The sequence below is a fragment of the Cynara cardunculus genome, assembly GCF_001531365.2.
Source record: "Cynara cardunculus var. scolymus isolate 2C chromosome LG 1, CcrdV1, whole genome shotgun sequence".
NCBI lineage: Eukaryota > Viridiplantae > Streptophyta > Magnoliopsida > Asterales > Asteraceae > Cynara > Cynara cardunculus.
Window position 1 is genome coordinate 47213705 of NC_037528.1, and position 15958 is coordinate 47229662.

The 15958-nt window shown below is 28.6% G+C and overlaps 2 protein-coding genes and 1 non-coding gene across 3 annotated transcripts; 1 reads left to right on the forward strand and 2 right to left on the reverse strand.

The window, feature by feature from the left end:
• Positions 1–2810: 2810 nt before the first annotated feature.
• Positions 2811–3460, reverse strand: LOC112519978 (chaperone protein dnaJ 11, chloroplastic-like). Its single transcript, XM_025128287.1, has one exon. The coding sequence runs from the start codon at positions 3422–3424 to the stop codon at positions 2942–2944; it is 483 nt and encodes a 160-aa protein (XP_024984055.1). The 5' UTR covers positions 3425–3460; the 3' UTR covers positions 2811–2941.
• Positions 3461–7128: 3668 nt separating this feature from the next.
• Positions 7129–7235, forward strand: LOC112503066. The gene has a single exon (XR_003067837.1). It is a non-coding gene; the product is annotated as a small nucleolar RNA R71 (small nucleolar RNA).
• Positions 7236–8116: 881 nt separating this feature from the next.
• LOC112506754 (chaperone protein dnaJ 11, chloroplastic-like) lies at positions 8117–8753 on the reverse strand (the record flags this gene model as incomplete). The annotated part of the gene is made up of 1 exon (XM_025111010.1): positions 8117–8753. A coding segment is annotated over one exon (417 nt), but the record flags the coding sequence as incomplete, so codon positions are not given.
• Between the last annotated feature and the right edge of the window lie 7205 nt (positions 8754–15958).

A 15958-nucleotide genomic window follows, 5' to 3' on the forward strand; every position in this document is an offset into this window, starting at 1 on the left:
CCAAGGTTTATTTGTTCCAAAAACTTGTCCAAGGGTTTAATCGTTCCAAACAGTAAAATCCATTGGGTTTTTTTGACAAATTTTAGAAAGTCCAAGGGTTTATTTGTTTCAAAAAATTGTCCAAGGGTTTAATCGTTCCAAACAGTAAAGTCCATTGGGTTATTTAACAGATTTTAGAAAGTCCAAGGGTTTATTTGTTTCAAAAAATTGTCCAAGGGTTTAATCGTTCCAAACAGTAAAGTCCATTGGGTTTTTTTGAACTTTTCCCTATAAAGTATGATCATGAAAGATCAATATGAGTATTAAAAAGGTGAATGAATACACATTTAATTATCGATGGAAAAAACGTCCTTTAATCTTTAGGGTGTGTTTGGTGTCCAGACAGGACAGTACGGGACAGAACAAGACAAGATACAACAACTGTTCAACGTTTGGTAAGATAAAACTGGACAAAACAGAACAGAACAAGTCAAATGACCAATTTACCCCTGATGAGTTGTTTGTTTTAATTAATTTATGTAATTTATTAAATTGTAATAGAATAATTATTTTTTTTAACAAAATATATCATTTGAAGTTTTCATCAAAACAATTAAAATGACACCAACTAAAAAGTGTATGTAGTTTCCAATTTTTATTTTTATCTCTTTTCTACATTATTTTCTATAATTAATATATAATAAATTACATAAATTAATAAAAATATTGAAACCATATAAAAATAATATTTTAAGGACAGTAAAATAAAAATTTAAGAAACATAAAATATAATAAATAAAATTTAAAGAATGAATAAAATATATAAAAAAACTTATTTGATGTTTTAAAAAAGAATTAAGTTTTATTTTGATGTTATATTGATAAAATATAAGTATGTTCCACCATATTCCATGGGGTAGGGTTGGAACAGGTCTGTTCCACTCTGTTCATGTATGTTCCACATAAAAGTCATGCCAAACATGTGATAGAGATCTCTGTCATGTTCTATCCTATCATGTCCAATGTACCGCACGCACCCTTAATGGTGACAAAACCAGATCAATACATCGATATTTTTTAAGCGCCCCACGAACAAGAAACGGACCACATAAACTGGTTTCAACCGTTTTTTTTTGTATTTTAAAAATTAGTTTTACGTATTAGTTATGATAGTTTTAAAATTGTTAATGAATAAAATGTATTTATAAAAATTTGGAAAAGGTTTTATATAAACTTGTAATGTTTTAACAATTCTTTTAGGTTTAAAGATTTTTTTTACTTATTTAATTCGTATTATTTGGTATATAATTTTTTTTACGTTGTATTTTAGTTATCGTTATATCGTATATTTTCAAAGATCGATAATTTCAATAATCTCTTTAAAGAAGTTAGTAGATGATTAGCGTGAGCTCCTTTTTGAATTTTTTTTTTTTTTTTTTTGGTAAATAATAGGTTTATGAACTAAGAACATCTCCAAATTTTACGTCATTGAAAATAATTGATACATGCCAATGTGAAAGGGAAAACATAAATGTAAGGGGTTGTTTGGCAATTGTTGAATGGTTTGGTGCAGAATGATTAAGTGGTCACAATGATTAAGAGGCTCTCATGATATAATGCAAAATGAAATATAATTATTTGGTAATTATGTACAATGAAATTAGGGGCCTTAATAGTTAAGGGAGATCCATGATACAAAATCATTCAGAAAGTTTTAGAACCATTAAGAAGCAGACTTTTTTTTGTCAAACAAAATTAACCTGTTAACGATTCAAAGATTGTCTCTTAATGGAACTATTAATAGGTAATCAAACAACCCCTAACATTTTTGCATCAAGAAGATTGGGCCAAGCCCATCCTTAGATTTTAGATAAAAACTTTGCATTTTGACCAATTAATTATTTTGTATAAAAAATTAGAGATGGCTAAAATCCGATTGCAGATCAGGCTCAAATTGGTCTAGATCCGAGATTGTTCTCTTATAACCAGTCCCATCTTAACCCATCCCAATCCTAGCCAGAAACATCCAATCCGTTCTCCATGTACAAAGCCCTGTCCCTAGAACCGGGTCTGGGCCAGATTTTTATATCAAAAATAAATTTTGAACATATCTTAGTCATATAGACTTTAGATTTCTTTACATAAAAAATGTTGTACATGTTTATATAATTAGGAATTTTAGAATTTAGTATTAAAACACATTTTAAATGATACTTGCAAGTAAATAAAATCTTGAAAAACTTGAAGAACTTAAAAATCTTATTATATATGTTATAAAAGATTCAATTCTTTCGAGGCTACAAATAATCGGTCCCAAATCAAGCCTTGAATTTCCATAAAAGACATAACCGGTCTCGAATTGTTGAGCCATAAATGATCTCTACTGGTCCTAATCTATATCGAGCCAGATCAGGCCTAATTTGGCTATCTCTGTACAAAATGATCTTAACGAAACATAGGATGCTAAATGTTTTCGTAAATAGTTTGCAATTTGCAAACTTTTAAGATATTTAAATTTACCCGTTATACCAGCTTTCCATGAAGATCCTTAAATTTGTAAAGATTAGAAGCAACTCTTCATGTTCCTGGTCATTAAATTCGTATTTAACCCAATTTTATCTCATCACTCGACACATGAACATGACAACCAGTTAATGTTTTAACTGGTTACCCATGTACTTAAATATTTAAAATTTTACATTTATTGTTTGCAAATATAAGTTTTAAAAGTACATTATATAATTTGCTATTAAAACATTATGTATATTAAATATTTTAATAATATATACGGAGTAATGTAATTTATTTTATATATTTTAATTTTTGATATATTAAAAAGAACCAACATTCATCAATCATGTTGTAATTCAATACCGTGGCATCAAAATCTAGCCAAGAATTGTTACACTTTCAACCTACTTTTATCCAACCAACCATATTTACACCTTCAATGTCTCTAATTCTACCAACACTGATCCGTCTCCCATCTCCGGCTCCGGTATCCACCGCCAGATCTCATCGGAGACGAACCTCCCGCCCTCAACTGGACAACACTGCGATCGTAATCCGCTCGTTTTTCCGGATCTACAAGCGTAATATAAGCCGAGTGAACTTTCATGAACTCATCCGCCGACGAATCTCCACTTCCGACGTCCGGATGCAAAACTCTCGCTAATCTACGGTACGCCGCTTTCACCTCACTCGTATCAGCACCGATTCGAATCCCAAGCACATCATACAGCGAGGAAGGACTAGCACTACGGAACGATCTAATCGTCTCCGTCGCCGTCGAGGACCTCTCGGCGGTGGCATAACCTGCTGAAATCCGAGATCTTCCGAATCTGACAGAAGTTGAAATCGATTGTGACGACGGCTTCGAATTGGAGTAGAAATTGGGGGAAGCAACAGCAACAGCAACGAAGGAAGATGAAGTTGAAATAGCCATTGATTTTGAAGAAATGTTTGTGAGATTGTGGATTTTTGGGTGGTTTGGAATTTGGGGGTGGATTTTGTGATTTTATAGGGGGGTGAGTACGTGGCGGTGAGTTGGAAATCAGGAGGCGAGTTATCCAAAGTGAACATGGGTTTGGAGAGATGAAATGAACAGAAAAGTAAGAAATAAAAAAGAAGAAAAGTCAGAGCGCAAAGAGGCCGGTGGCGATGTTTACGGCACAGGGAATCTCGACCGGCGCTCGTCCACGGTTTCGGTCTTCACACGTCTTTTCGTGCCATGTGCAAGACAGCATCGATTCCCTCCGTCTTCATAAAAGAAAATAGGAAAATGACAAAACTAACCGTTTTATACAATTCTCTTACACAAAATAACCAGTTTTTAGTGGTTTTATAAAACTAACCATACGGATCGCCCCCGATCCGTACTAGTGGGGGACGATCCGGCCTTTTTCTTAGAAAAAAAGAATTTAAAATTTCTTTTTTTCCACTTGGGGCGAGCCACGTCATCGGATCGCCCCCGGGGGTGATCCAGGCTTTTTTTTTTTTTTTTTTTTTCTTTTTTTTGTAATACCAATTTCACTATAAATACTAACCTCATATTTCATAATTTTTCACACATTCCCTTTCATTTCTCTTCTCATATATTCTACTATCACAACCTTTAACCCATTAAACACAATAAATCATCACAAAACATGAAATCACGTCAAAATGATGATGTTTGTGTGTATTTTCGAACTGGCGGTAACATTTATATATATAGAGATGCATTACGTAAAAAAAAGCAATAACGGTACAAAAATTGTAACTTCGTATTTTATACGTATATATGCGTACGTGTTTTAACACATACGAATATTTTCGTATATTCATGTACGTTTTACGTACGTATTTTTAACGTATATATGCGTACGGGTTTAACTCATACACATATTTACGTATCTTCACGTACGTATTTTATACGTATATATGTGTACGGGTTAAAACTTTTACGCATATTTACGTATCTTCACATATGTGAGTACGTATATATGTGTACGTATGTATATACGTATATATATATACCTACTTACATTTACGTAAAAAAAACGATATAAATTGCGGTAATGTGTGTGTATATATATATATATATAGAGAGAGAGAGAGAGAGAGAGAAATGCATAACGTAAAAAAAGCGATATAAATTGCGGTAACGTGTATATATATATATATATATATATAGAGAGAGAGAGAGAGAGAGAGAGATGCATAACGTAAAAAAAAGTGATATAAATTGCGTTAACATATATATATATATGCATTACGTAAAAAAAAGCAATATAAATTGCGGTAACGTATATATATATATATATATATATATATATATATAAAGATACATAACGTAAAAAAAAACGATATAAATTGCATTAACATATATATATATATATATATATATGCATTACGTAAAAAAACGATATAAACGGTACAAAAATTGAAAATTCGTATTTTAACATATATATGCGTACAGGTTTTAACACGTACGCATATTTACGTATATTCACATACGTTTTACGTACGTATTTTTAACGTATATATGCATACGGGCTTTAACCGCCACTTCGAAGATACACACGAACATCATCACTTTGACGTGATTTCATGTTTTGTGATAGTTGATTGTGTTTAATGAGTTAAAGGTTGTGAGAGTAGAATATATGAGAAGAGAAATGAAAGGGAATGTGTGAAAATTTATGAAATAGGAGGTTGATATTTATAGTGAAATTGATATTAAAAAAAAAATTAAAAAGCCTGGATCGCCGCCGGGGGCGATCCGATGACGTGGCTCGCCCCAAGTGGGAAAAAAGAAATTTAAAAAAAAATTCTAAGAAAAAGGCCGGATCGCCCCCCACTATTACGGATCGCCCCAGGGGAGATCCGTGTGGTTAGTTTTGTAAAACCCTTAAAAACTGGTTAATTTGTGTAAGAGAGTTATATAAAATGGTTATTTTCATCATTTTCCCAAAGAAAATTATCTTCTTTTTATATTATCTCGATATTATTTATCATGAATCTCACATTAATGATGAATTACACAGTCGTGTTATTGATAGTTCTCGTGTTCTTATCGGAATCCTCCCCTATATATCCACTACAACAACTTCTTTTTTTTGTAGATTTCAACATTATTTATAGGGCAAAATGCAAAAAATAACAATTTACTTTCATAAATTTTTTTATTATAGTATTGTACTTTTAGTTTTCCTCATTACAGCAATGTACTTTCAAACTATTTTTTAGGACATTGTACTTTGAAAAATTTACCATATTATAACATTGGGTAACCTTTTGAATTAAATTTACCTATTATACCAAGTTTTCATGCCACCTCATTATCCACGTAGATTGTCCACATGTACTATAGTGAGTGACTTTCTTATCACAACATTATACTTTCAAATTTATTTTTATAGTATCTATTAGTTCTTATTAAAAATGTACTTTAATTTTAATATTTGGATATTTTACATGTTATTTAATAAATTTATTAAATGAATTTAAATTATTCATTAATATACCAATATTAATATAAAAAAATAGCTAAAGACAACTTATCTCGTTAATATTATCTTTTAAAGATTATATTATATTTTTTCCAAAACTTTTACTTGACATATAAATATATTAAATTAATTAGATTTTTTGAATTGTTTATTAATATAACAATATTAAAAAATTGTAGATCATAATTATTTCGTTAACATTTTAAAGAGAACTTTAAAATATATGTATTTTTTTAAACAACATAAAATAAGAAGTGTTATTTTTTTTACAAACAAAATATATCTAAAAAATAATGTATTATATTTATTTAAGAAATATTTTACTCTATAATATTTAATTTGCATGCAACTTAATAAGAAAAAGTCAAAAAAATCAAACGTTTTTTTTAAATCATAGCAATTAAAAATGAAAATCACTAATAATAATTTGAAATATGTTTTTATTTTTATTTTAGTTAAATCATCAAAATAATGTTTCATCCACATCACCTCATTAAAGTCACACAAACAAAAAAAAGTCAAAGGGTTAATCGGTTTAAAAGGTAACAGGTTATCCATTGCTATAATAGGTAGATTTTTTTAAAGTGTGATGCCTTAATAAAAAATAATTTAAAAGTACATTGTTGTAATAAAGAAAAACAAAAGTAGAATGTTATAATAATAAAATTTATGAAAGTAGGTTGTTATTTCATGCATTTTATCCTTATTTATATAATAAAAATATTCAATAATATAACAAAAGTAAATTCTCTCTTTTTTAGTTGCTTAAATCACCTCCAACAGTTTACCGAGACATGATTACCGGTACAATTCTCGTAAGAATGGTTTTTATTACAAAATACACAACTTTCATTCAGTATCAGATTAGTCATTACGGAATGCAATTGTTTCTTTTCTCTTGAATTCAAATTATTTTCTTACCAATTTGTTAATGCGACAATTTGTGCATTTATATGTCATGAATTCCCGAAGCATTCTTGGGAAGGAGCGCCTGAGGATTCGACCATTCGATATCGTTGTTGGTAACCATCTTAAGAATCATATCCCGCATTGTAGGTTTTGGCTATAAAAGCTCCATCCGCTATAGCATCGACGACCATTTTTTTGCAGAATTGGAAAGACCATTATAAATGTCTCTAACTGAATGCAATGGAGGATTCCATGATGTGGGCACTTTCGAAGAACTTCCTTGAATCTCTCCCAAGCATTAGATATTGCTTCAACATCCTCTTGCTTGAACAGCAAAATTTCATTTCTGACTTTTTACATTCCTCGTTGGAGTAAATTATTATCCTATTATATTTGAATTTGTGTAAGTAAATGTGTCTATCAACAAAAAATATCACCCTAATTTACCTTACTAGGTAACGTTCTCGGTCATCAAATTGAATTGTGATATGCGTCTTTTAGTCAGTAAGCACTTATCGAGTATGAATCTTTTTTCTTAATTACCGGGTAATTTCGGTCTTTGCCATGCTCACTGGTAAAGTAAAGGACGTCCTGTAAGTGCTTACCCTGTAAGAGTTTTGTAAACAGCCCCTTAATCAAGATTAAAAACTTAACTTTTTAGCTTTATAATCAACATGTTTTACACAACATTGTACAAATACATTTTTATAGTTCTATACACTTCTTGTCTAAAGAGCATCTTCAACAAATTCTTCAAAATGGAGAACCAAAAATTGAAATCTTTAAAAAAAAATACATTCATCTCCAACAAATTATTTATTTTGGAGAATCCAACATTGATTATAATATTAAAATATTTTATTTATCTATTAAAATATTATTTCTTTTCTTAAATAATAGAACTGTCTTAAAAAATATTTCTCTCATATGAAAATCATATGGAGAAAAAACCTTTTCTTTCTTATTTTCATCATTTTGGAGATACTTTTATGGAATCCGTTTGGAGCTCAATTTCGATTCATACCATTTTCCTTATTTTTTTCGTTTTAAATAATCTATTGGAAATGCTCTACAAATATATTTATTTGGGGCCCATTTTAAATATTTTTGTGTTTATTTGTATTTCAATTTTTTAAAATGATTAAAATGTAAAATTATCTGAAATTAATTAAAATTAAAAACAAATTACTACTTTGGGTAAGAAAAAAATGAAAATTAATTAGAAAATATACGGATTTACAAATGGCGGCAACTAGATAAAGTTGAAAAATCCAATACATTGGCAACAAAATCTACCAAAAACAATGAATTCAGACTATCTTCAAAATAGGTGATCGTCCTCAGATTAATCGGTTCGCATAGCGGGTTGGATTTTCAGATTAATTAAAAAAAATCTACCTAAAGGACTGTCACAATATTTGCATATTTACAGCTTCAATTTCACGGATGCAATTTCTACCAACACTGGTCCGTCTCCCATCTCCGACCTCTATAGCCACCGGCAGATATTACCGGAGAAGAACACCCCATCCGCCTCTGCAACAGACTCCGATCGTAATCCGCTCGTCTTGCCAGATCTGCTAATGTAGTATAAGCCGAGTGCACTTTCATGAACTCATCGGCCGATGAGTCAAGACTTCCGACATCCGGATGCAAAACTCTTGCTAATCTACGGTACGCCGATTTCACCTCTCGTATATCAGCCCCCATTTGAATCCCGAGCACATCGTACAGCGAGAAAGAGTTCCCATTATGGAAGGAGCCGATTGTGTTGGTCTCCGTTGCCGGAGAAGTCCTTTGCTTCTCGGCGGTGGAGTAAGCCGCTGAAACCCGAGGTCTTCCGAACGTGACAGAGCTTGAAATCGATTGCGATTATGGGGGTGAATTGAGGGGGAAATTGGGAGAAGCAAAGGAAAGAAAACAAGATGGAGTTAAGATAGCCATTGATAAGAAGTGATGGAGAGATTATGGAGTTTTGGGTGGATTTTATAGGGGGAGGTTGCAGCGGTGGCGGTGAGTTGGAAGTGAGAATGGAAGCTATGGAATTGGAATGAAAGCCATGGAATTGGAATGGAAGGTATGGAATTGGATTGAGGATGTGGACCGGAATTCGTCGGCAGTTCCAAGTCTTCCTACATTAGTCGACTCTTACGTGTTTCCATTCTTCGTCTTAAACAACAACAAATTAAGACTGTCAAAAGTCAAAATATAACTTGGAAAGTTACAGCTGATGTCAGCAACTTTTTACAATATTATTATATTATTATAAAGGTACTCGTACAATGTATCGAGACATGTCTAGATTTCAATGTTGTTATTTTATTTGTTTTTTATGTTGATATAATATGGTTTTATATGGTTTTGAGAAATCGATAATGTTTTTATTTTTGAATAAAACATAAAATTTGAAATATATATATACCGATATTAGTATCAAATTAACTATTTAAAAATCTTGTTTTTTTGTGTAATTTCTTTAATTTAAATTTTTTTATTATAATTTAATTTAGGTTTAATAATATAATTTTTTATAAAGATAATAATTATGTATTTTGTTAGAACTCAATAAGTATCCTAATTATTTTTAGATTTTTTATATTTAAAATGAGATATTTATCATGTATTTGAATATGTTTATCTGTAATTAGTTATATGAATTCAAATATGAAGCTTTAATAAATTGTACTTACGCACAATTTACTTGTAATCTTGAATTTTAAATAATATGTATCAATAACAGTATTTCATACATAAAAAATAATTTTTAAAAGTTTTATTAAATGCTTTATAATATAGTATAAATTATAGAATTCTTAAATAAATTACAAAAAATTAAAATAAGAATAATAAAAGCATCTCCATATTTGGAGAGAGAAAACATCTCTTTCCTAATTTTTGCATTTTACAAATACTTTTGGAAAATTAGTGGAGTTCAATTTTAGTTTAAAACTATCCTTCATTTTCGAGAATCTGTTCGAAATGCCTAAGCTCAAAATCTTTCTTCATTTTGAAAAATCTGTTCAAGATGCTCTGATATTAAAATATTTCATTCATCTGATAAAATATATTTTTCTGTAAATATTTATTCTTAAAGTTTTCTACTCGGTGGAAAGACATTAAATAAATATTTCTCTTATATAATAATTATTTTTGGAGAAAAAAACTTTATTTCCTAAATTCTCCATTTTGAAAAAGATAGTTTTAGGGAATCTTTTGGACATAAAATTGGTTCAAAATCTTATATTTTTCATTTTAGAGAATTTATTGGAGATGCTTTTAAAAAATTAGGGTATCTTCAACAAATTACTCACGTAAAGAGGCAAAAGTCAAAATATTCTTTAAATTACAGCTAATATCAACAAATTTTTTATTTTTAAATATTGTAATATTGATTATATTATTAAAGTATTTTTTTTATCATATGCATTTAATTTCAATTGTTATTATTGATAAAAATCTATATTATATCATAAAGCATTTGACAAAACTCTTAAAAATTATTTTTTTTATGCATGAAGTACTGTTTATTGATGCACATTACTTAAAATTCAAGATTACAAGTAATTCTGCATAAGTACAGCTTATTAAAGCTCAATCTTTAAGTACGCATAACTAACTGTAGATAAAGATAGTCAAATACAGGATAAACATTCATTTTAAGTATAGAAAATATAAATTATAATTAAGATAATCATTTAGTTCTAACAGAATGTTTAATTATTATCATTATAAAAAATTATATTATTAAACTAAAAATAAATTACTTTGTTATTAAATCTAAATTAACATATAATAAAAAAATTAAATTAAAGAAGTTACATAAAAACGAGAATTATTAAATAGTTAATTTGATACTAATATCGATTTAATTTTTTCAAATTTTTATGCTATATTCAAATTTATATTTAATTCAAAAATAAAAACATTATCGTTTTCTCAAAACCACATAAAATCATGTTATATCGATAGAGAAAAATAAAAACTAAACATTAAAATGGAGATTTATCTCGCTGCATTGCGCGAGTACCCTTCTAGTAATAAAAAAGATCATTTTTATATCATGTAAGTAATCATTTTTTAAAAGGATTTTTAACAGACTATTCAAAATGGAGAAAATGAAAATTCTGTTAATTTTGTATAAATTTTCACTTCAACGAGTTATGTAAAACGAAGAAAATATGAATTACAGAGTGTTAAGTTTTCTAAATTTAAAGAACTCTAAAAAATGATTATTATGAGAGAAAATTAACTTTTAATTATATTTTCATCAATAATAAACCTTGAAATTTAATGTTTTAAATAGATAAATAATATTTTATTAAAATATACAATATATTACTAATATAAACAATATTGTAATCTCCAAAATACAGAAATTGTTGGCGTCAAATGTAATTTTTTGGTGATTTGAAATTTTGATTCTCCATTTTTGAGAATTTATTGGAGATGTTTTAATAAGTTCTCCAAATTCAGATAACTTTATTACTGTTATCACACTTTTTCCATTTTAAAGATTCTGTTAGAACAAAAAGTTAGTTCAAAATCTTCATTTTCTAAATTTTTAAAAATTTGTTGGAGATGTTCTAATAAACTTTTTTTTTTCTTTATTTATATGGTTTTAATTTAAATTTATTAATTTCACATAACAATTATTACAATTGTTTTTAAATTTTATTATGTGTTTTATTTTTTCACGAGGCGACAGTTGTTGAATACAACTGTTCTACTCTTTAGATGAAAACAAAACAAGTAGAATCCATGAACGAAAAATAAGTTAAAATTGAAAACTTGAAAAAGAAACTATTTTTTCCGAGATTATCTTAGTATCAAATTGTGTTTGAATTTATAAAACTTAAAAGGGTTTTTTCGTTCAACCATTAAGCGGGATTTGTCTTTGACTTTACTTTAAACAATGCTAAATTAAATAAGTCATCATACATCTAATATGCACATTAATATATATACCTAAAAAATAAGTAACTTGGGTGACACGTGTAATCTTCTGATGAGGCGGTTATCTTATTTTTCCGCCTAAAAATATATCTAGACACAATTTACATTAATGGTTCAATTAGACTCATTTGAACGTATCTAGACACAATTTACATTAACAGTTCAATTATATTCATTTGATTGTCATGTGCCATCTTTTTCAATAAATCCTACTAATTTAGGATGCAATTGATTTTATTATTTGGTTAATTAATTCATGTGGTAACTAATTCCCAGAAAAAATGGTGTTTACTTCTAAGTTTAAATTCAATTTACTGATATAGTTTCATTTCTAAATTCAACTTTATTCTAGGGTTAACTTCATTTTATTCTAAATTCAATTTACTGAAAAGTTTTACTTCAGAGTTATTTCAAGAGAACAAGTTTGAAGTCATTCTTCAGAGTTAGCTCACCCGAACTATGGAGTCTGTACTCTGAAATCTTCTTTTTTCAGACTTAGAAGTCTGAACTCTGAATTATTTTTTAGACTTAGAAAAAAGGGTCTGAAGTCTTCTTTTTCAGACTTAGAAGTCTGAACTCTGAAGTCTTCTATAATTTTGAAGAGTACAGGTCTGAAAAGTCATTATTCAGAGTTAGCTCACCCGAATTCTAAAGTCTTCTTTTTCAGACTTCGCTCACCCGAACTCCGAAGTCTGAACTTTGAACTCCTTTTTTTTCAAACTTAGAAGTCTGAACTCTGATTTAATGAGATTGGTTTTATATTTCAAAGTTATTTCAAGAGTACAAGTCTGAAGAGTCATTTTTCAGAGTTTTATTTCAGAGTTATTTCTAGAGTACAAGTCTGAAGAGTCATTCTTTAGAGTTAGCTCACCCGAACTCTGTAGTCTTCTTTTCCAAACAAATACCATGTAGAGCCTCTGCATAGTGTATGCAGAACTTCTGCCTTGCTTATACAGAGCACTGAAGTCTGAAGAGTCATTCTTCAGAGTTTTATTTCAGAGTTATTTCCAGAGTACAAATCTGAAGATTCATTCTTCATAGTTAGCTCACCTGAACTCTATAGTCTTCTTTTTCAAGCGGACACCATACAGAGCCTCTACATAGTGCATGCAGAACTTCTGTCTTGCCTATACAGAGCTTTGAAGTCTGAACAGTTTTATTTCAGAGTAATTTCAATAGTACAAGTCTTGTAATAAACTTATCTAGACTTTGAAGATAAGTCTTTATGACTTAGACTTAGTCTTGTAAGCTAGAGCCCCTCTGGTTGGTCTGGCTTCTGGATGTCAGAGGAGCTCTAGTTGGTCTTGTTCTATATGATGCAAACTTTACCATAAGGTATTTTTCAAAGATATTGGGTATTTGAATAACTGTGAACTCGAGGTCTTCAGATTTGACACAGACGCTCTTCTAAGTTTAAATTCAATTTACTGAAATAGTTTCATTTCTAAATTAAATTTTATTCTAGGGTTAACTTCATTTTAACTAATTATTGATATAGTTTTGTTTCTAAATTCAAGTCTGAATAGTCAATTTTCAGAGTTATACTTTAGAGTTAGTCCAATAATACAAGTCTGAAGTCATTCTTCAGAGTTTTACTTCAAGAGTACAACTCTGAAGTCATTCTTCAGAGTTTTACTTCAAGAGTATAAGTCTGAAGTCATTTTTCAGAGTTGTTTCAAGAGTACAAGTATGAATAGTCATTCTAAAGAGTTAGCTCACCCGAACTCCGAAGTCTGTATTTTCAGACTTAGCTCACCCGAACTTTGGAGTCTGAACTCTGAAGTCTTCTTTTTYAGAYTTARAAGTCTGAACTCTGAAGTCTTTTTTTTAGACTTAGAAAAAAAAGTCTGAAGTCTTCTTTTCCAGATTTAGAAGTCTGAACTCTGAAGTCTTCTACAAGTCTGAAGAGTCATTCTTCAGAGTTAACTCATCATTATTCTGAAGTCTGAACTCTAATGTCTATTTTTTAGACTTAGAAGTCTCAACTCTGATTTAGTGTGATTGATTTTATACTTTAGAGTTATTTCAATAGTATAAGTCTGAAGAGTCATTCTTTAGAGTTTTACTTCAGATTTATTTTCATATTACAAGTCTGAATAGTCATTCTTCATAGTTAGTTCATCTGAATTCTGAAGGTTTCTTTTCTAGACGGAGCACCATGTAGAGCACCATGCAAAGCCTTTGCATAGTGCATGCAAAGCCTTTGCATCTTCTGGCTTGCCTATACAGAGTCTGAAGTCTGAAGAGTTTTACTTCAGAGTTATTTAAAGAGTACAAGTCTAAAGTCATTTTTCAGAGTTATAGTTCAGAGTTATTTCAAGAGTACAAGTCTGAAAAGTCATTCTAAATTTACTTCTAAGTTTAAATTTAATCTACTGATATAGTTTAATTTCTAAATTTAATTTAATTCTAAGGTTAATTTCATTTTAACTAATTATTGATATAGTTTTATTTCTAAATTCAAGTCTGAAGAGTTATACTTCAGAGTTATTTCAAGAGTTAAGTCTAAAGAAGTATCGTACTTTCGATGATCATTTGTATCTGTAAAATAAATTCTGACATGATTTAATTTTTTTAAATTACCCCTTGTAATACATGGGATCGAACCTAATATATATATAAACAAAACTTGGGGTTGCTTAGGTGGGACAATGAGAAAACTCTATTCATCTTTTTTTTTTTTTTCTCATTTAAATAAAAAGCTCATCTTATTTATCATTTTATATTATTTTTATTTATACAACATAAATACATCAACAGGTATAATTTCTGTTGACCTTACATTTTTTTAGTTAAATCGAACATTTTACTTGATGAATCCAATATTAATAAAAATTATAATCTTATAATTTAATTTTTATATATATAAAAGCAAAACATGGAGATGCTTAAGTCACACAATGTAGAAAAAGTATTATTCAAAATCTTTTAGATTTTAAATATTTTTTAATTTACTTAAATGACTTTATAATATGATTTGTTTATTTTGGTAAATCTCATTTATGAAGTCATGGATGTATCAAACTTTTTGGTTTCCATTGATTTTATGTTTATATTCTTTAAACCTTTCATTTCTTTTTCACTAGATCTTATACAATGTATTTAATGGTAAGCTACAATAGAATGTTCCATCAAAAATGGATTTAACAACTTTTAGTTTTATGTTATATTTGAATGAGTTTATATGTTTTTTTATTGTTTCACTTTCGTAGAATTTATTTTTCATCGGCATCGATGTTCTTTCTCCACAAATTTAGGTAACACCTTTTACGTTTTTGTAAATTATATGTTGTTGATGTGTGTGTTTTTCTTCTCGATCGGTACCATTGTTTTTCTCCATCAAAATATTTCCAAATAACTTGTATGCTTTTTGTGTATAGGTTTTTAGTTTTTCAAGTTTTTTTTATATTTTATTTTTTACGTTGAATTTATTCAAACTGTTATATTTGTTTTTTTCTCTCTCATACTTTTTAATTGATATTTATGTCGGTACCACAATTGTTCTTTTTTCATTAAAAATTTTAAATAATTTTCATGGTTTGCATGTGCTATATATATGATTGTTAATAAGTTTTTGGTTTTTTATTTGGAAGTTTTTCGCAGTTGTTACTTTTATTATTCATCTTTCATAATTTTCAATTAGTATTTATGTCGTACATGTTTTATATGAGGTTTGTTTACCCGATTTTGTTTTGATCATATTGATGTAGTTTCTTAAAATCTATTTTTTATTTTCTCATGACAACTATCAAACTCCAGAGTGTGATTTATCTGGATTTTTAACTTTTTTTGTTTTTGTTGAAATTCTATTCTCTATGTTTTATGTTTTTATAGTTTCTTAATTTTGTAATTTTATAATATATATATTGTGGAATTGATTAGGTGACATAATGAGAAATCTCCATTCACCTTTTTCTATTTTTTTATAATTTTGAATTTATTTTAAATAAAAAACTTCACGGTTTAGCTTTTCATTTAACATCTCATTTTCTTTATTACTTTGTATTATTTTTATTTACACAACATAAATACATCAACTAATATAATTTATATTTGTCTGACATTTTTTTTAATTTATTAAAAAATTATTTAATGGATCCTAATTTTTTTAATTAAATTTATAG

Excerpts from the sequence above, each read along its gene's own strand:
- LOC112519978 (XM_025128287.1), bottom strand. The coding sequence starts at position 3,424 with ATGGCTATTTCAACTTCATCTTCCTTCGTTGCTGTTGCTGTTGCTTCC.